This window comes from Pseudophryne corroboree, chromosome 3 (assembly GCF_028390025.1).
Source record: "Pseudophryne corroboree isolate aPseCor3 chromosome 3, aPseCor3.hap2, whole genome shotgun sequence".
NCBI classification, from domain to species: domain Eukaryota; kingdom Metazoa; phylum Chordata; class Amphibia; order Anura; family Myobatrachidae; genus Pseudophryne; species Pseudophryne corroboree.
The window spans coordinates 433697376-433719489 of NC_086446.1; the positions used below are offsets into that span (position 1 = coordinate 433697376).

General features: G+C 46.6%; 1 protein-coding gene across 1 annotated transcript in view; it reads right to left on the minus strand.

The window, feature by feature from the left end:
* The window catches only part of UBE2O (ubiquitin conjugating enzyme E2 O), a 187776-nt gene that overhangs the window by 23004 nt on the left and 142658 nt on the right, over window positions 1–22114 (minus strand). The window contains exons 14-15 of the mRNA XM_063960415.1: window positions 20340–21024; window positions 9032–9168 (exon numbers count right to left, since the gene is read on the minus strand). Coding sequence (XP_063816485.1) covers window positions 9032–9168; window positions 20340–21024 — 822 coding nt within the window. The remainder of the gene's footprint in view (window positions 1–9031; window positions 9169–20339; window positions 21025–22114) is intronic.

Consider the following 22114-nt stretch of genomic DNA (forward strand, 5'->3'; position numbering starts at 1 on the left):
AGCCCCGAAGGCTGGCATCCGTGGTCACCAGGACCCAGTCCTGTATGCCGAATCTGCGGCCCACTAGAAGATGAGCACTCTGCAGCCACCACAGTAGAGACACCCTGGTCTTTGGAGACAGGGTTATCAGATGATGCATCTGAAGATGCGATCCCGACCACTTGTCCAAGAGGTCCCACTGGAAGGTCCTTGCATGGAACCTGCCGAATGGAATTGCTTCGTACGAAGCCACCATTTTTCCCAGGACTCGTGTGCAGTGATGCACCGATACCCGTTTTGGTTTTAGGAGGTCTCTGACTAGAGATGACAGCTCCTTGGCTTTCTCCTGCGGGAGAAACACTTTTTTCTGTTCTGTGTCCAGAATCATCCCCAGGAACAGTAAGCGTGTGGAAGGAACCAGTTGTGACTTTGGAATGTTTAGAATCCAGCCATGCTGTTGTAGCACTTCCCGAGATAGTGCTACTCCGACCAGTAACTGCTCCCTGGACCTCGCCTTTATTAGGAGATCGTCCAAGTACGGGATAATTAAAACTCCCTTTTTTCGAAGGAGTATCATCATTTCTGCCATTACCTTGGTAAACACCCTCGGTGCCGTGGACAGTCCAAACGGTAGTGTCTGGAATTGGTAATGGCAATCCTGTACCACAAATCTGAGGTACTCCTGGTGAGGAAGGTAAATTGGGACATGCAGGTAAGCATCCTTGATGTCCAGGGATACCATGTAATCCCCCCTCGTCCAGGCTTGCAATAACCGCCCTGAGCGATTCCATCTTGAACTTTGATTTTTTTATGTATGTGTTCAAGGATTTCAAATTTAAAATGGGTCTCACCGAACCGTCCGGTTTCGGTACCACAAACAGTGTGGAATAGTAACCCCGTCCTTGTTGAAGTAGGGGTACTTTGACTATCACCTGCTGGGAATACAGCTTGTGAATTGCCTCTAGTACAGCCTCCCTGCTCGAGGGAATTGTCGGTAAGGCCGATTAGAGGAAACGGCGGGGGGGGAGTCGCCTCGAATTCCAGCTTGTACCCCTGAGATACTACTTGAAGGATCCAGGGATCCACCCGTGAGCGAACCCACTGATCGCTGAAATTTTTGAGGTGGCCCCCCACCGTACCTGGCTCTGCCTGTGGAGCCCCACCGTCATGCGGCGGATTTGGAAGAAGCGGAGGAGGACTTTTGTTCCTGGGAACCTGCTGCGTGGTGCAGCTTTTTTCCCCTTCCTCTGCCTCTAGACAGAAAGGACCCGCCTTTTCCCCGCCTGTTTTTCTGGGGTCGAAAGGACTGCACCCGATAGTACGGCGCTTTCTTAGGCTGTGAGGGGACATGGGGTAAAAATGCTGACTTCCCAGCTGTTGCTGTGGAAACAAGGTCTGAGAGACCATCCCCGAATAACTCCTCACCCTTATAAGGCAAAACTTCCATGTGCCTTTTAGAATCTGCATCCCCTGTCCACTGCCGAGTCCATAAACCTCTCCTAGCAGAAATGGACAATGCACTTATTCTAGATGCCAGCCGGCAGATCTCCCTCTGTGCATCTCTCATGTACAAGACTGAGTCTTTTATATGCTCTACGGTTAGCAATATAGTGTCCCTGTCCAGGGTGTCAATATTTTCTGACAGGGAATCTGACCAAGCAGCAGCAGCACTGCACATCCACGCTGAAGCAATAGCTGGTCTCAGTATAACACCAGTGTGTGTATATATAGACTTTAGGATAGCCTCCTGCTTTCTATCAGCAGGTTCCTTTAGGGCGGCCGTATCCGGAGACGGTAGTGCCACCTTTTTAGACAAACGTGTGAGCGCTTCATCCACCCTAGGGGGAGTTTCCCAACGTGACCTATCCTCTGGCGAGAAAGGGAACGCCATTATAATTTTTTTGAAATCACCAATTTCTTATCAGGGAAAGCCCACGCTTCTTCACACACTTCATTTAATTCTTCAGATGGGGGAAAAACTATTGGTAGTTTTTTCTCCCCAAACATAATACCCTTTTTTGAGGTACCTGGGTTTATATCAGAAAAGGTGATTTTTGTTACTTACCGTAAAATCTCTTTCTCTGATTCCATCTGGGGGACGCTGCGCCATTACTTGTGGGTTAGAGGTGTGTGGTTGTGGAGTTTGGCACAGAACTATTAAAACCTGACTCCTCCCCCCTCTAACCCGCCTAGCCAGTACCTCAGTTAACGTTTAGCCAAGCCAAAGGAGATAGATCAAAGAAAATTAACTGGTTAAACCAGACAAACATCTGGGAGGGATCGCAGCGTCCCCCAGATGGAATCAGAGAAAGAGATTTTACGGTAAGTAACAAAAATCACCTTTTCTCTTTCATCCATCTGGGGGACGCTGCGCCATTACTTGTGGGATTTCCCAAAGCAAGCTAATAAGAGGAGGGAGACGGGGACGGCATAGCCGTCCGCAAAAAGTGACGCCCAACAAAGGCAGTCTACAAACCGAAAGTCTGAAAACTGTAAAACTGTTTAAACGTATGCACAGACGAGCAGGTCGCCGCCCGACACAGCTGCTCTATAGATGTAACCCCGCGAACAGCCCAAGAAAACTCCAACAGCTCGAGGCGAAGGAGCTCGGATCGATTTAGGAATTGAAACATCAGAAGACTGTTTGCTGACCGAAGTTACCCAACGAGCCATAGTGTACTTGGAAGTTGTCCAATCTCGTTTTGGACGCATCAATCAAAAACCAACAAAGCACCCGTTTGATGGATAGAATCCGCACGAGATAAAGAAATCCGTAAGGCCCTAAGGACATCTACAAGTCAACTGGGAATCCTCCCTGGAAGGAAAAGGAGTAAACGCTAGAGGGACGATGAAGAAGTAAACGCTGAAGGGACAATGTCCTGATTAGATGAAACGCTGACACAACCTTCGGAAGGAAGGTTTTGTTCGCAGAACCACCCGATTTTCCTGAAAAACCAACAAGGGTGGTCTGCAAGACCATAGCTTCCAATACAGATACTCATCTTGCGGAGGCAATTTTTAATAGAAAGACAACAGCGGAACGTTCGCCAAAGGCTCAATGTAGATCCGTAAGGACTAAGTTAAAGTCCCAGGGAATAACCGGAGGAACAAAAAGTGGTTAAATCCGCAGAAATCCCTGATGGAACGTGAGAACGTCTGGAATGATAGCCAGTCTCTTTTGAAAAAGAACCGACAAGGCAGAAGCCTGACCCATTTGTGAAGAAAGTCTCAGACCCTTATTGAGACCCTCCTAAAGGAAGAATAAAAGACAAGGAACTCTAAACAAATCCGGTAGTAAACCACGCTTTTTACACCAAGCAACGTAAATATGCCACAGTCTGTGGTAATTCCAGAAGCCACCGGCATGAATCATAATTTACACAACAGGACGGGAATAAAACTTATTTTTTTTTTTAAGAAAACCAGCCGATCCAACCTGGGTGGTGAGATGTTCCTTGAATCATAAGATGTGGATGCAGAGGGAGTCGGAATGGTTCCCTGATGACCACAGTGCGCAGAAGAGCGTACCACTGTCAGTTTGGCCAATCTGGGGCCACCAGAATGATTGGAAGACCGTCTTTCTGAATGCGTTGAAGCAGACTTGGGATCAGTGGAAGTGGTGGCACATATCTCAGTTGAAAGTGCCACAGCGCCATCAGTGCGCCGATTAAAATTGCTTGAGGGTCCTGAGTACACGACCCGTAGAGATGAAATTTATTGTTGAGACGAGACGCCATCAGATCTACATCGGGCATCCCCGACCGGGCTACTAGAGTCAGAAACCCCACCCGGTGAAGTTCCCACTCTCCCGGATGCACCGTGTGACGGCTTAAGAAATCCACTTTTCAGGTCTCGAGTCCTGGCATGTGAATCGCGGGTCTGGCCGGAACCCAATGTTCCGACCATAGGAGAATCTGATCGTGTCAAGGCAGATCAGCTTCGAGTGTCTCCTTGCTTGTTTATGTAAGTAACTGCCGTGGTGGTGTCGGACTGAATCCGCACTGGATGACCCTGTACTCTGGTTTGAATCTGCAGTAGTGTCTACCGGATTGTCCTCAACTCCAAGATGTTGATCTGCAACTTCTACTCTTTGACTGACCCAGAACCCCTGAAATTGAAGAGTCTGAAAAGCCGTACTCCAACCTATGAGGTTGACATCAGTAGTGACCATCACCCAAGGCCAAAATGTGAACTGAACTTTTGTTAAATTGGAGCTGTAAAGCCACCAGCGAAGCAACTGACAAGTCTGTACCGACAAGCGGAACAGCTGTAAGTGGAGATGAGGTCCTGTACGAGTCCAACGGATGAGAATCTGCGCCTGAAGGAGTCGAGCATGAACCTGGTATATGGAACTGCCTCGAAGGTTGCCACCATCTCGTCTAACACCTGCATGTATCGGAGAACCGAAACCACCTGTAAATGCCGCAGTGTTCAAATTCGGGACTGTATGTCCTGACTGAGGAAGAAATACTTTCTGGTTGTTGGTATCGAATAAGAGTCCCAGAAAATTATTTTCTGAGAAGGAAGCCAAGACGACTTTTGGACAATTTATTATTGATCCGAATGGCTGTAGAGTCTCTATTGTGAAACGCAAGTTCTGTTGAAGAATCAACTCTGACGGTATCCTGAGTAACAGATCATCCAAATACAGAGTAATGTTGACTTCCTGACACTGCCACCGCATGGTCCATGATCTTTGTGAATACCGGAGAAGCCGTGGATAAGCCAAAGGGAAGAGTATCAATAGGAACAAGCAGATAGGCGTCTTATGTCTAATAAAGCCAAATATCCTCCTGGTTCCATGGCGATGATAATCGAGTGGATGGAGTCCATTCTGAGCTTTTGTTGAAACTAACAGTCTAGTTTGTCCACGAGTACAATCCCCGACCTCTCTGCGGAGTGGGAACTAGAAAAATTTTACTTCATTTCGTAGAAGAGTGGCTGTTGCATGATGAAAAGCTCGACATCTGGAGGGACCGTTTGAAAGAGAAGAACACACGATATGGGACTGGTTCCTCGAGCTCTAACGTATATCCTTTGGATATGACCTTCGTCACCCACCTATCTGGTTTCGACAGGAGCCACCCTTCGTTGAACTGTAGTAACCAAGTCCCAACCGTCACTGCTCCCTCCGGCGTCATGCAGTAGGTCTGTCGGAAGGTTTACTTCCACCTCTGAAACTCTTTTCATGGATATGTGGAGACAGCACGAAAGGAATGGAACTACCGCTGTCCTGTACATGAAAGGAATGATCCCTTGTAGTATTCGGTTTCAGAGGAACCGCCAGAAGAAAGGGGCTCCTGCCCTTCTGTAGTAGCTGAAATAATCTTCTTTGATTCCGACCCAAAGAGAAATCACCTTCAAAGGGTACCGCCGCCAAGGTCTGTTTGGAGTCACAATCGGCATTCCAAACCCGAAGCCAAAGAGACCGTCTTGCTGACACTGTCAAGGCAGAAATACGGGAGCACCGCGTAGTAGAATCAATCAAGGTCTCACCCACATAAGTAAGCCGAAATTTGTTCTGCTAATTGAATGTCTTCTGATGGATCGTCAGACTGCATTCCAGATATGACCTGTGTTAGTCAGTCATCCGCGGCCCTGAGGATCCAAGCGCCAGCTAGAATCGTGATGAAGAAAACAGATTTAGGCATTGCTGCCATCGTCCTATCTGTAGGATCTTTCAATGTCACCGACTGTACCGAAGGAATAGCCGTAGCTCCTGCTAAATGGGAAATGGAAGCGTCTACCTTTGGGGCTCTGTAAAAGAATATAGAAATTTTAACTTCTGAGGGACTTGGGAACGAGAAACCGGCTTAAGTTAGGGCTCCTTTAAAATATCCCTGTTAGTAATAGTCTGACGGATGGTGTCTATCAGCACTCTAACACCTGAGCTATTAGACCAATCACTTTCCCAGACCGAAACTTCGTCCCACTCTGGGTCTACGTCCCCATTTTCCCATGGAAATGACTCCAACTCCTCCCCCATAAAGTTATAGCGGGCAACGGTTGTGGCCGTGTTGTATCAGAAAAACTGCCGGCAGAGTTTATAAACTTGTTTAGGGATTGAGTTAAATTAGTAATACATGTGCCCATATTTTTTGAGTCCACAGAGACAGGTCCGCAGAACTTCCCTGTTGGACCACCCCAGATGCACCAGAACATGTCCGTTCACATTGTACGCAGGCAATTTAAACCCCCGAGGGTGTCTTCTTTTTAAAAAACAAATGCACTACCAAAGAACTATAAACACAGTAGAGTAGTGGACAGTATTGTGAAGCATACTGTGTAATTTATATTGAAACAAATACTGTTAACTTTAATAGAAATCCTCTAGGTGACACTAGGATTGAACCCAGGTCCCTCTATACCACAGATCTCTGTATAGAATAACACAATGCCCCCAAAGTATACTTGCTGTTAGGTGATCCCCCCTGAATAAACAGGGTGAGTAGTACTGAAACATTTTCCAAGTTGTGTGCTGTGTGTTGCACCGCGTCCCCCGTACTGCCTCTGGAGAAAATGGCGCCCGGCTCTGTAGACGCTGGATCAGAGTGTGTGAGGTAGTGCAGGGCGGGAATCCCTTCTTTGAAGCAAGTAAGCGCCGGGTAGCTCAGCATAGGCGCGCTATAACCGGAAGTCTGCAGATTCTGTGTTCGGGTAGCGGCTCCCGCGCACCGCTACATACAGCGTGTCTCTTCGGGAAGCGGCTCCCGGGTGCTGTTACCAACAGCATCTGTTGTTCTAGCAGTGGCTCCCGCACGCCGCTATGTACAGCGGCTCGATCGGTAGTGGCTCCCGCGCGCCGCTACTTACAGCGGCTCTGTTCGGCAGCATCTAGTAAACCCCCAGGGAGTGACTCACCACTCTCCCGGGCTACTCAGAGATGACCCCCCCTGTAGCAGAAATAAACAAATGCTTGTGCGGGAGGTTGGGGAGGGGGGGGGGGGGGGGAGGGATGGAGGGGGGACACGCAAGTAATAAAAATAAAATCAAATATATATATCTATATGAAAAATATAGAAAGATATAGGAAAGGATAGACCAATACTGTCAGAGACAGATTGTGTCTATCCTGTACCTTCTCACTGCCGACTTCTTAGAAATAGGAATCCAGCCCCAGTGACCGAAGTATGGTGACCTCCAGCGGCAGATTATAGAGTGGGACTTCTATCTAACCGCACTCTAGTAGTACCTGTCACCTGTATACAGGGACTAGGCACTCAAATCATAAAATAAGAAAAAAACCTAACTAAAATCTTCAGAGAAAAAAATCTGTGTCTGTACTCCACAGGCACAAAACAAAAACTGAGGTACTGGCTAGGCAGGAAGGAGATGGGAGGGGTTAGAGGGGGGAGGAGTCAGGTTTTAATAGTTCTGTGCCAAACTCCACAACCACACACCTCTAACCCACAAGTAATGGCGCAGCGTCGCCCAGATGGATGAAAGAGAAAGGTGTAAAACCTCTTTCATTGTCTCAATCATGCCACGAATGGCCCTTGTGGACATTAAATTTGACTCATCGTCGTCGACACTGGTATCAGTATCCGTGTCGACATCTGTGTCTGCCATCTGAGGTAGTGGGCGTTTTAGAGCCCCTGATGGCCTTTGAATTGCCTGGGCAGGCAGGAGCTGAGAAGCCGGCTGTCCCGCATTTGGCATGTCGTCAAATTTTTTATGTAAGGAGTCGACACTTGCACGTAATTCCTTCCATAAGTCCATCCACTCAGGTGTCTGCCCCGCAGGGGGTGACATCACATTTATAGGCATCTGCTCCGCCTCCACATAAGTCTCCTCATCAAACATGTCGACACAGCCGTACCGACACACACACACACACACACACACACACACACAGGGAATGCTCTTAAAGGAGACAGGACCCCACAAAAGCCCTTTGGGGAGACAGAGAGAGTATGCCAGCACACACCAGAGCGCTATGTGCAGGGACTAACTGAATTATGTCCCCTATAGCTGCTGTAATATTTACTGCGCCTCAAATCTGTGCCCCCCCTCTCTTTTTTACCCTTTCTGTAGTGTAGACTGCAGGGGAGAGTCAGGGAGCTTCCTTCCAGCGGAACTGTGAGGGAATAATGGCGCCAGTGTGCTGAGGGAGATGGCTCCACCCTTTTTCGGCTGACTTTTCTCCCGCTTTTTTCTGTATTCTGGCCGGGGTAATTACCACATATATAGCCTCTGGGGCTATATATTGTGGTTATTTTGCCAGCCAAGGTTATATTATTGCTGCTCAGGGCGCCCCCCCCCCCAGCGCCCTGCACCCTCAGTGACCGGAGTGTGAAGTGTGTATGAGGAGCAATGGCGCACAGCTGCAGTGCTGTGCGCTACCTTGGTGAAGACTGAAGTCTTCTGCCGCCGATTTTCCGGACCATCTTCTTGCTTCTGGCTCTGTAAGGGGGACGGCGGCGCGGCTCCGGGAACGAACACCAAGGACGGGTCCTGCGGTCGATCCCTCTGGAGCTAATGGTGTCCAGTAGCCTAAGAAGCCCAAGCTAGCTGCAAGCAGGTAGGTTCGCTTCTTCTCCCCTTAGTCCCTCGTTGCAGTGAGCCTGTTGCCAGCAGGTCTCACTGTAAAATAAAAAACCTAATATATATATACTTTCTTTCTAGGAGCTCAGGAGAGCCCCTAGTGTGCATCCAGCTCGGCCGGGCACAGAAATCTAACTGAGGTCTGGAGGAGGGGCATAGAGGGAGGAGCCAGTGCACACCAGGTAGTACCAAATCTTTCTTTTAGTGTGCCCAGTCTCCTGCGGAGCCGTCTATTCCCCATGGTCCTTACGGAACCCCAGCATCCACTAGGACGTCAGAGAAAGCTCACAAACATGTCTTCACTTGAAATAAAAAAGAAAAAATGTATACTCAGGTTGTTTGATGTAACCTGTCTATACACCAGACTCTCTGCTCCACTGCTCACTCAACATGTAGGGAATAATAGACAGGGATATTTCAAATACCACAGGAAAGCAGCCACAAGTAACAGCAACAGCATAGATGACGCTCTAACAAGAGCACAGTGGTAAAGCTGGCAAGTACTAACCATTCTGTCTTCGAAGGTTTTCACCATGATGCCATCAGGAAGAGAGGTGGCAAGAAGCGCCATTTCCTTGCGCACAGTGCTGAAAAACTTTTTCGCTTCTGGCGCCTGGAATTCCAACTTCTTGAAAACATGGCTCTCTGGCGATGGAAGTAGAGAGACACGATGACAATGAGACTTACGGTAAGCTTTGCAACATTTGCAGTTTAAATGTCACCTTGGCCACTACACTACCATTTTGGATTTGGTACTCTAAAGCAGTGGTTCTCAACCTCGGTCCACAAGTACTCCCAACAGTTCATGTTTTCCAGGTCACCTAGCAGGGGCACAGGTGTATTCATTACTCACTGACACATTTTAAAAGACCCACAGGTGGAGCAAATTATTTTACTTGTAAAGTGAGGAGACTTGGAAAACATGAAAAGTTTTGTGGCCCATAGACCATCATTAATTGGAGCTCATTAACCTCCCAGAAACAAAATATTGCATGATATTACGGTGTGGATGCCATGTGTGCAGCCCTAAAATATCATGTTTACTTGTCACCCATACTGTGGATGCAGCCTTAGTGTGGGCCATCATCTGGATGCACACCATATAATCACTGGGCAGCACTGTACTACGTCATGCATAACATTGGCACCACTGAATAGATTGCCTGCACACGTGAATACTGGTGCAGTCCACAAGCTATTACCACTGAGATAGCCTCACATGTGGAGACCGCTGCGCTCTACTCTGTAATGAGGATACTGGGTGCTCAAATGAGAACATGAGAAAATGAACTGAAACAAATTAATACAGATGTGTGATGCATTAACACAATGGCAAACAAGCTTTTTTTTAATAGGTATAGAAACAAGCACTATAGTGGCACAAAATGACAACATAAAACAAATATAATCTCAGCAAATGCTGTAAAGTTTATAGCCGTTTAAATACTTTGAGTCTTTATGTGGGTTAAGGCACATTTGCGGGACCACCAGTATCCTTGAGAAAGTACTCAGGAAGAACGAAACGCGATGGAGCATCCATGCCAGTTAGCGGGCTGGACCTAGCCAAAAACACAGAGAGCAGAGTGGCATCTCACATCACACAGACCGCCTCTGCCTTCACGCCCAACACACCGGCTTTTTCTACATTCAAAACCAGCACTAAGATTTGTACTGGCCAAGCATCCTGGATAAGGTAAGGAAAGTCAGGGTCAGCTTACCCAGATTGCTGTGCCTGCTCTGGACTGTGAATAAGCCAGCGATCACAGGCAATATTAACCCGGGGAAAAAAAACAAGTCTTAAAAAGATTATAAACATTACAGCATTTGCTTGCCACACACACACACACACACACACACACACACACACACACATATATATACATACATACGCACCTTCCTTAGAAAATCACATATGCATGGCATCCCCAAGAAGCTTAGGGATCAGACAGCACTCCTTTGGACTATTTCTTTAAGTGCAAAATGTAATCCGTGCTGTATCAATGTTTCGAGACATTAAAAGGTCTTTTCAGCAGGATATAGAGATAATAAGAATTTACTTACCGATAATTCTATTTCTCGGAGTCCGTAGTGGATGCTGGGGTTCCTGAAAGGACCATGGGGAATAGCGGCTCCGCAGGAGACAGGGCACAAAAAGTAAAGCTTTAGGATCAGGTGGTGTGCACTGGCTCCTCCCCCTATGACCCTCCTCCAAGCCTCAGTTAGGTACTGTGCCCGGACGAGCGTACACAATAAGGAAGGATTTATGAATCCCGGGTAAGACTCATACCAGCCACACCAATCACACTGTACAACCTGTGATCTGAACCCAGTTAACAGTATGATAACAGCGGAGCCTCTGAAAAGATGGCTCACAACAATAATAACCCGATTTTTGTAACTATGTACAAGTAATGCAGATAATCCGCACTTGGGATGGGCGCCCAGCATCCACTACGGACTCCGAGAAATAGAATTATCGGTAAGTAAATTCTTATTTTCTCTATCGTCCTAGTGGATGCTGGGGTTCCTGAAAGGACCATGGGGATTATACCAAAGCTCCCAAACGGGCGGGAGAGTGCGGATGACTCTGCAGCACCGAATGAGAGAACTCCAGGTCCTCCTTAGCCAGGGTATCAAATTTGTAGGATTTTACAAACGTGTTTGCCCCTGACTAAATAGCCGCTCGGCAAAGTTGTAAAGCCGAGACCCCTCGGGCAGCCGCCCAAGATGAGCCCACCTTCCTTGTGGAATGGGCATTTACATATTTTGGCTGTGGCAGGCCTGCCACAGAATGTGACTGCGCTGGATTTGATGAATACAACACTAGTAATAAAATAACAAATTTATTCCTAAAATTGTACAATAGGTAAATAATATCAATAAAATATGCACATAAATAAACTAATAAAAAATGCAAGTGCTGAAATATGGACTAACATCCTATGGGACCACCCAGTTTGCCAGGTAGGAAATTTGGACTTTCTGGAGATGTATGCAATGACCGTTCCTGATGTATTTCCCCTGTGTTATAGTCCAGCTTAAACAATAGTCTCAGAATATAGGCAGGGTCCAAATTAATGGACTAGTTACCGTTAGAGGATATAGTGCTCCGGAATTTGTAGTGGTGAGCTCCTCATGCGTTACGGTTATATGCGGTCCTTTGTATGGTATTTGCCGTTAAGGATCTGAGCGTTGAGAAGATCGTCTGGACAAGCTTGGGGAATGGTTCGGTCCTCCTTGAAGTCACTTCCTGGTTGGGGTCCCTGGATCACCTGACGCGTTTCGCTGCAACCAACTGGCAGCTTTCTCACCTTTGAGAAAGCTGCCAGTTGGTTGCAGCGAAACGCGTCAGGTGATCCAGGGACCCCAACCAGGAAGTGACTTCAAGGAGGACCGAACCATTCCCCAAGCTTGTCCAGACGATCTTCTCAACGCTCAGATCCTTAACGGCAAATACCATACAAAGGACAGCATATAACCGTAACGCATGAGGAGCTCACCACTACAAATTCCGGAGCACTATATCCTCTAACGGTAACTAGTCCATTAATTTGGACCCTGCCTATATTCTGAGACTATTGTTTAAGCTGGACTATAACACAGGGGAAATACATCAGGAACGGTCATTGCATACATCTCCAGAAAGTCCAAATTTCCTACCTGGCAAACTGGGTGGTCCCATAGGATGTTAGTCCATATTTCAGCACTTGCATTTTTTATTAGTTTATTTATGTGCATATTTTATTGATATTATTTACCTATTGTACAATTTTAGGAATAAATTTGTTATTTTATTACTAGTGTTGTATTCATCAAATCCAGCGCAGTCACACCATCTCTCTCTCCTTTTTTGCAACATAACGGGAGTGACTCTCCCTCTTTTTTGTGACTGCAGCTCGGCGAAGCATCTCACACCCTAAGCGCCCAAGTACCTTCGGGTAAATCCATTTTTCTACACTGCTACAGAATGTGCAAGCTGAATTGTATTACACATCCAACTAGCAAAAGTCTGCTTAAAAGCAAGAGCACCCAGTTTGTTGGGTGCATACAGGATAACAGCAAGTCAGTTTTCCTGACTCCAGCCGTCCTGGAACCTATATTTTCAGGGCCCTGACCACATCTAGCAACTTGGAGTCCTCCAAGTCCCTAGTAGGCGCAAGACACCACAATAAGCTGGTTCAGGTGAAACACTGACACCACCTTAGGGAGAGAACTGGGGACGAGTCCGCAGCTCTGCCCTGTCCGAATGGACAAACAGATATGGGCTTTTTTGAGAAAAAAACCACCAATTTGACACTCGCCTGGTCCAGGCCAGGTCCAAGAGCATGTTCACTTTTCATGTGAGATGCTTCAAATCCACAGATTTGACTGGTTTTAAACCAATGTGTTTTGAGGAATCCCAGAACTACGTTGAGATCCCACCGTGCCACTGGAGGCACAAAAAGGGGGTTGTATATGCAATACTCCCTTGACAAACTTCTGGACTTCAGGAACTGAAGCCAATTCTTTCTGGAAGAAAAATCGACAGGGCCGAAATTTGAACCTTAATGGACCCCAATTTTAGGCCCATAGACACTCCTGTTTGCAAGAAATGCAGGAATCGACCGAGTTGAAATTTCTTCGTGGGGCCTTCCTGGCCTCACACCACGCAACATATTTTCGCCACATGTGGTGATAATGTTGTGCGGTCACCTCCTTTCTGGCTTTGACCAGGGTAGGAATGACCTCTTCCTGAATGCCTTTTCCCTTAGGATCCGGCGTTCCACCGCCATGCCGTCAAACGCAGCTGCGGTAAGTCTTGGAACAGACATGGTACTTGCTGAAACAAGTCCCTTCTTAGCGGCAGAGGCCATAAGTCCTCTGTGAGCATCTCTTGAAGTTCCGGGTACCAAGTCCTTCTTGGCCAATCCGGAGCCATGAGTATAGTTCTTACTCCTCTACGTCTTATAATTCTCAGTACCTTAGGTATGAAAAGCAGAGGATGGAACACATACACCGACTGGTACACCCACGGTGTTACCAGAACGTCCACAGCTATTGCCTGAGGGTCTCTTAACCTGGCGCAATATCTGTCCCGTTTTTTGTTCAGACGGGACGCCATCATGTCCACCTTTGGTAATTCCCAACGGTTTACAATTATGTGGAAAACTTCCCCATGAAGTTCCCACTCTGCCGGGTGGAGGTCGTGCCTACTGAGGAAGTCTGCTTCCCAGTTTCCATTCCCGGAATGAAACACTGCTGACAGTGCTATCACATGATTTTCCGCCCAGCGAAAAGTCCTTGCAGTTTTTGCCACTGCCCTCCTGCTTCTTGTGCCGCCCTGTCTATTTACGTGGGCGACTGCCGTGATGTTTTATCCCACTGGATCAATACCGGCTGACCTTGAAGCAGAGGTCTTGCTAAGCTTAGAGCATTATAAATTTACCCTTAGCTATATTTATGTGGAGAAAAATCTCCAGACTTGATCACACTCCCTGGAAATTTTTTCCTTGTGTGACTGCTCCCCAGCCTCTCGGGCTGGCCTCCGTGGTCACCAACATCCAAAACTGAATGCCGAATCTGCGGCCCTCTAGAAGATGAGCACTCTGTAACCACCACAGGAGAGACACCCTTGTCCTTGGATATAGGGTTATCCGCTGATGCATCTGAAGATGCGATCCGGACCATTTGTCCAGCAGATCCCACTGAAAAGTTCTTGCATGAAATCTGCCGACTGGAATTGCTTCGAAGGAAGTCACCATTTTTTTTACCATGGCCCTTGTGCAATGATGCACTGATTTTAGGAGGTTCCTGACTAGCTCGGATAACTCCCTGGCTTTCTCTTCCGGGAGAAACACCTTTTTCTGGACTGTGTCCAGAATCATCCCTAAGCACAGGAGACTTGTTGTCGGGATCAGCTGCGATTTTGGAATATTTAGAATCCACCCCTGCTGTTGTAACAGTATCCGAGATAGTGCTACTCCGACCTCCAACTGTTCCCTGGACTTTGCCCTTATCAGGAGATCGTCTAAGTAAGGGATAATTAAGACGCCTTTTCTTCGAAGAAGAACCATCATTTCGGCCATTACCTTGGTAAAGACCCGGGGAGCCGTAGACAATCCAAACGGCAGCGTCTGAAACTGATAGTGACAGTTCTGTACCACGAACCTGAGGTACCCTTAGTGATAAGGGCAAATTTGGGACATGGAGGTAAGCATCCCTGATGTCTCGGGACACCAGATAGTCCCCTTCTTCCCGGTTCGTTATCACTGCTCTGAGTGACTCCATCTTGATTTGAACCTTTGTAAGTGTTCAAATTTTTTTAGATTTAGAATAGGTCTCACCTAGCCTTCTGGCTTCAGTACCACAATATAGTGTGGAATAATACCCCCTTTTCTTGTTGTAGGAGGGGTAATTTAATTATCACCTGCTGGGAATACAGCTCGTGAATTTTTTCCCATACTGCCTCCTTGTCGGAGGGAGACCTTGGTAAAGCAGACTTCAGGAGCCTGCGCAGGGGAAACGTCTCGACATTCCAAACTGTACCCCTGGGATACTACTTGTAGGATCCAGGGGTCCTGTACGGTCTCAGCGTCATGCTGAGAGCTTGTCAGAAGCGGTGGAACGCTTCTGTTCCTGGGAATGGGCTGCCTGCTGCAGTCTTCTTCCCTTTCCTCTATCCCTGGGCAGATATGACTCTTATAGGGACGAAAGGACTGAAGCTGAAAAGACGGTGTCTTTTTCTGCAGAGAAAGAGTGACTTAGGGTAAAAACGGTGGATTTTCCAGCAGTTGCCGTGGCCACCAGGTCCGATGGACCGACCCCAAATAACTCCTCTTCCTTTATACGGCAATACACCTTTGTGCCGTTTGGAATCTGCATCACCTGACCACTGTCGTGTCCATAAACATCTTCTGGCAGATATGGACATCGCACTTACTCTTGATGCCAGAGTGCAAATATCCCTCTGTGCATCTCGCATATATAGAAATACATCCTTTAAATGCTCTATAGTCAATAAAATACTGTCCCTGTCAAGGGTATCAATATTTTTAGTCAGGGAATCCGACCAAGCCACCCCAGCTCTGCACATCCAGGCTGAGGCGATCGCTGGTCGCAGTATAACACCAGTATGTGTGTATATACTTTTTATGATATTTTTCCAGCCTCCTGTCAGCTGGCTCCTTGAGGACGGCCCTATCTATAGACGGTACCGCCACTTGTTCTGATAAGCGTGTGAGCGCCTTATCCACCCTAAGGGGTGTTTCCCAACGCGCCCTAACTTCTGGCGGGAAAGGGTATACCGCCCATATTTTCTATCGGGGGGAACCCACGCATCATCACACACTTCATTTAATTTATCTGATTCAGGAAAAACTACGGTAGTTTTTTCACATCCCACATAATACCCTCTTTTGTGGTACTTGTAGTATCAGAAATATGTAACACCTCCTTCATTGCCCTTAACGTGTGGCCCTAATAAGGAATACGTTTGTTTATTCACCGTCGACACTGGATTCAGTGTCCCTGTCTGTGTCTGTCGACCGACTAAGGTAAACGGGCGTTTTAAAACCCCTGACGGTGTTTTTGAGACGTCTGGACCGGTACTAATTGTTTGTCGGCCGTCTCATGTCGTCAACCGACCTTGGCGCGTGTTGACATTATCACGTAATTCCCTAAATAAGCCATCCATTCCGGTGTCGACTCCCTAGAGAGTGACATCACCATTACAGGCAATTGCTCCGCCTCCTCACCAACATCGTCCTCATACATGTCGACACACACGTACCGACACACAGCACACACACAGGGAATGCTCTGATAGAGGACAGGACCCACTAGCCCTTTGGAGAGACAGAGGGAGAGTTTGCCAGCACACACCAAAAACGCTATAATTATATAGGGACAACCTTATATAAGTGTTTTCCCTTATAGCATCTTTTTTATATATTTCTAACGCCAAATTAGTGCCCCCCCTCTCTGTTTTAACCCTGTTTCTGTAGTGCAGTGCAGGGGAGAGCCTGGGAGCCTTCCCTCCAGCCTTTCTGTGAGGGAAAATGGCGCTGTGTGCTGAGGAGATAGGCCCCGCCCCTTTTTCGGCGGCCTCGTCTCCCGCTCTTAACGGATTCTGTCAGGGGTTAAATATCTCCATATAGCCCCCGGAGGCTATATGTGAGGTATTTTTAGCCAAAAAAGGTTTTCATTTGCCTCCCAGGGCGCCCCCCTCCCAGCGCCCTGCACCCTCAGTGACTGCCGTGTGAAGTGTGCTGAGAGGAAAATGGCGCACAGCTGCAGTGCTGTGCGCTACCTTAAGAAGACTGAGGAGTCTTCTGCCGCCGATTCTGGACCTCTTCTCGTTTCAGCATCTGCAAGGGGGCCGGCGGCGAGGCTCCGGTGACCATCCAGGCTGTACCTGTGATCGTCCCTCTGGAGCTAATGTCCAGTAGCCAAGAAGCCAATCCATCCTGCACGCAGGTGAGTTCACTTCTTCTCCCCTAAGTCCCTCGTTGCAGTGATCCTGTTGCCAGCAGGACTCACTGTAAAATAAAAAACCTAAGCTAAACTTTTCTAAGCAGCTCTTTAGGAGAGCCACCTAGATTGCACCCTTCTCGGCCGGGCACAAAAATCTAACTGAGGCTTGGAGGAGGGTCATAGGGGGAGGAGCCAGTGCACACCACCTGATCCTAAAGCTTTACTTTTTGTGCCCTGTCTCCTGCGGAGCCGCTATTCCCCATGGTCCTTTCAGGAACCCCAGCATCCACTAGGACGATAGAGAAAAATATACAAACACACACACACACACACACACACACACACACACACACACACAATAAAACTGTAAGGGTTGTTACTGTACACAGCAAATTTGTTTTGAGAAATATACTTTTAGAGACTGTTTATGAACTACGGAGACAACTGTCTGTTCATCTGTTTCAGCATCACACGTTTTCACTATTGTGTATCTTATATCAAAAACCCTGGTTTGACCCAGGATTCCGGACAGTTCCAACCCAGGTCAGACCCTGTTTACACTGCACATTGGATCCTGGTTATTCCCGGGTCAGCCCCATTTACACTGAACCTGGATTTGCCCTGCATGTCACTCAAACCCCTTTCACACCACACAAATAACCCGGTATCGACCCGGCAATATGCCGGGTCGGTGTGCAGTGTGAAAGCGCCATGGTCGAAATCCCGGGTCCTCTAACCCGGTAATTCAATACAGGAATAAAGCAGTGTTATTCCCGGGTTGAACATCAGGTCAGTGGCAGCGTACACATTGCCAGGTCCGGAAGCCGCTTGTCTGGGTCCAATGCCGAATCCCACCCAGGAAGGACCCATTTCAAATTCCCGGGTGGGATCTGGCAACTCAGGTGCTTGCAAGGGAGGTATTTCTAAGCAAGAAAAAAAAGCATTTTGTTTCCGCCAGCACCCTGAATAATACCAGTAACCAGATTTAAAGCTTGCAAAATATTAGAATTCAGAGATCTTGGTTACATATATTTGCGCAAATGTATGAATAAGCCTCCAAGCCCCGCCAAGGCTTCTCTGTATATTGGGAGTCCCTAGCGCTATATCTAGGTGCAGGGTGCAGCACCCCAATAACCAGCATAAGCCAGAAAGCCCAGGGCAACATACCAGTGTGGCTCCTTGCTGTTTAATCATAGACCTAGATTGGGGTAATGGAGATGTGGGGTGCAGTGCCCCTGGATTGGCTGGACTGGATGGCTCTAGTGTGGCATACCTTAGCATGCTATTAACACTTATTACTTACTAATTTCTTCACTAACACTATTTTTTTATTTTAATTACATTTTATTATTTTTTTATCACTTTCTGTATATAGCCTCGGCTTCCTAACACTAAATTTATTAACACTATAGTTTTTTCACTGGTATGCTGCCCTGGACTTTCTGGGTTATGCTGATTTTTGGGGTTCCGCACCCTGCACCAAGGTATAGCGCTAGGGACCCCCAATATACAGAGAAGCCTTGAGGAGGCTTGGGGGCTTATTCATACATTTATGCAAATATATGTAACCAAGATCTCTGAATTCTAATATTTTGTAGGGTTTAAATCTGGTTACTGGTATCATTCAGGGTGCTGGCGGAAACAAAATGCTTTTTTTCTGGGAACCGGCATTGGCAGTGTGAAAGGGGTATCACAGACTCTCCCTTGAGGCGAGCCTCTGCACACGCAGCATATCAGCAGCTTTTAAGCATAACCCAGGTCAGATAACCCGGGTCGAGCTGTTTACACTGCATCGTTACCTGGGTCCAACCCTAGTAGCTACCAGGGTCGGATTCCTTGGTCACTCGACCTGGGTTATTTTTCAAGGACCCTTTTTTAAAAAAACAAACAAGCTGCGACCTGGGTAGACCCAGCAATTACCCGGGTCAAAAGCTCAGTGTAAATGGGGTTTTGAACCCAGGTCCGAGCCTTTCACATCGCACTATTGACTTTTTACTCAATCCAGGTCGTCCATGTTAAAACAGTGTGATGTCATTTTAAAAGTACTTTCTTGTCTCACAATGATTGTTACTATACAGTAAGGAAAAGGAGGGGGCTGGGGAATAATCACAGTGCAGCAATCATGGTCGACAGAGCACGTCACAGCACACAGTCCTGAATTTATGATTGTTTCAGATTGTTTCCAGTTTGCCATGGCTCCTCCAAAGTACTGTGCAGAAGTACAGTGCAGTACAGTGTTCTCCAATTGCAAATACAATACAATGGAATATAGTACACTGTGCTTTAAGTATTTGCTCCTCCAAAGTATGCAGTTTAATACAGAAAAACACACACACACACACACACACACACACGCTCTGTGTGCAGACCTCAGTCAGCTGACATGGAAACAGCCAATCAGCATTATTTTCTCACACCCTGATTGAATATCCCGGGTCTGTAGCTTTTACATGCATAATAACCCGGGTTATTGACTTTGGTGCTTTCACACTGCACCTCGACCCGGATCGATGCAGCAATAACTCGGGTTATTTTGGTGATGTTAAAGGGGTATTAGTGACCTAGAAAGAAACAGAGGTACGTAGGACCTCAATGTGACATCAAGGAGGGAAGCAATAAAGGAAAACCAGATGCTTGACTTCCCACACACAGCATTGCAGTGAAAGTTGGTGTTCCGATCATGCTTCTGCGTACCAGGCTTAAAGTGACCGCTCTGCAAAGGAACCTAATTGAGGCAGAGATTTTAATAGGACGTGGCACAGGTGAGACTGTTAATACCACGTATACCCCTTATCCCCAACAATTTTCCTTTTCAATTCAAGCACCTGCAGTTTTCTTTAAGCGCCTGCTTTGCTATGACGATCAACAAGTTGTAGGGACAAACGCTCAGGGCTGCAGGTGCAGATCTCAGGACCAGCTGCTTCTCCAATGGGCAGCTATATGTGGCTTTCTCATGAGTTAGACCCAAGCATCTTTTTGTGTTAATCCCTGAAGGAAAACTGCAAACATGTTTACAAAGACATTTTGTGATCAATGTATACACTATAAAATATACATCACAATATTAGATGACACTACGGTCTTTGCAAAATTAGTTCCACTGAGCAATAACAGACATGCACGTGAGCAAAGCTGCAAGCAATACTGTATGTTGTCATTTTGTGCTAAGAAAATAAGCAATATGTTGTCATTTTGTGTGTGCATTTCTATACCCATAAATGTTTAACCCTTCATACTAGCAGCTTTCAATACCACACAAAGTGCAGATCATCTATTTTCTTTAAGTTTTTGTTTTACTCAAAACATTAAGACTGCAATCTGGTCAGTATTATGCTAGATGACCAATGTACGCATTGTGCCCTTACCTGGTGCAGCATCTAACACTGAGAACACCTCTCCTTTGGCACTGGTGAATATAACCCCAGGCTTGCCACCACACTGCTGGCACAGGACAGGTGTGTCACTTGGCCATTCAGACCGTACAGGCGTCTGAGCCTCAGCTTTGTCCTCTTTCTCTGCTTCTGGTGCGGATTCCATTTTCTCCTCCTCCGCTATGGCCACATTATCAAGAGTCTTCTTAAGGTTCTCCTGCAACTTCTTGATATCATCAAGGAATTTCTTTTCCCTGGTGAATTTCTCTGGCTCAGCAATGGGTGAAGTCGGAGAACCAGTCAAAAGCTGTTCTACAGTCATGTTTTTCAGGCTCTCAAGAATTTTAATAGCCTCCTTAAGTTCTTTAAAGCTCTTTACAAACCCTTCCTTTTCATTCACTTTGGCTACAAGTCCCGAGACACCTAAAGCGGCTGCAGCTGCTGAAGCAGAACTTTGCCCTGGCTCTTCTACTTCAGGTTGTGTTGTTGGTTCTGCGGCTGCACTCTGTGCTTCCTCTGTTACCTCTATGCCAATACGAGAGTCATCCTCCGTCAAACCATTGTCAGTCTCCCAGCTGTCACTATCATCTTCCCACTCATCAGAGGAAGCGCCACTAGAACTGCTATCCACGGAGTCGAAGAAGGATTCCTCCAGCTCAGACTCTACATTGTACAAATGCTAAAGAGAAGCATAGGAGTGATCAGGATGGGATATGTCAAGCCAATAACAAAACACAACATGCTGTATTTAATGCAAATGACTATATGAACCATCTGCTGTCACCATATACTAATTTACAGAATAGGATACAGCTTCCAAGACGATTTAGTGGTTCCAATTAAGCTGCTCACACAAATGTTAAACATTTTTGAAAAAAATTCTGAAACACCTATTAATGATTTGTACATACACAATTGTAATACTGTTTGGAATGTACTGCACTACAGAACCCTTTTTGCACCTTATAAATAAAAGATAACTAAAAATAAATTGACACTTTGAATTAATTGATCATCTACTGAATATCAATGTCCTCAATCAAAGACGCACCTGGTCATTAAGCAATAGCGGGACTGTGGTCGTCGAGGTAAATTAAATCTATGTTCATAACTTGATCTTCAATATCAAAGTCCAGTCTCCCTTTTTGCTGGTCAAACTCTTCTCTCCTGACCAATCCCAAATCCCTAACCACTCCCACTTTGATATTCCACATACTCAAGGCTGCTAATTGCTGATAGCTGGTAGGAGGAGTACATACCATTTTTAACATATCAGGAGCATTCTACGTGACCACCTTCATAAATCATTAATAGGGTTTGGTCCCTCTAGATTTTGTATTCGGAGGCCCCGATACTTCCTTGATCAGGACCGGGCCCAAGGAAGAGTAAGCTGGACTTGTACAGAATGTAAAAGGTGGTGTTGCAGTTTTTACCTCTATGCAGTTGAAGGATTTTCACACTACCACTTGTCGGATGCAGTTTACAGTTTCATCCTCCAGATCGTATCCGATGTTGGGAGGTTGGCAAACCACACATTAAACTGCCTCTTAGTAACTGTCCCCCATGGTGTGGGCAGATGAGCTTACATATGTTGGATAGACTATAGTACCATTTGTCATTACTTATAGACATTTATATGTACTAGGACCTTAACGGTCCTTTTGTTCTTTTTGCAAGTACAATAAAGCAGAAAATTATGAAGTGACTCTTGCCAATTATTTAGACTTACAATTTTAAAAGATGGCAAATTCACTCCTTCAAAAACTATA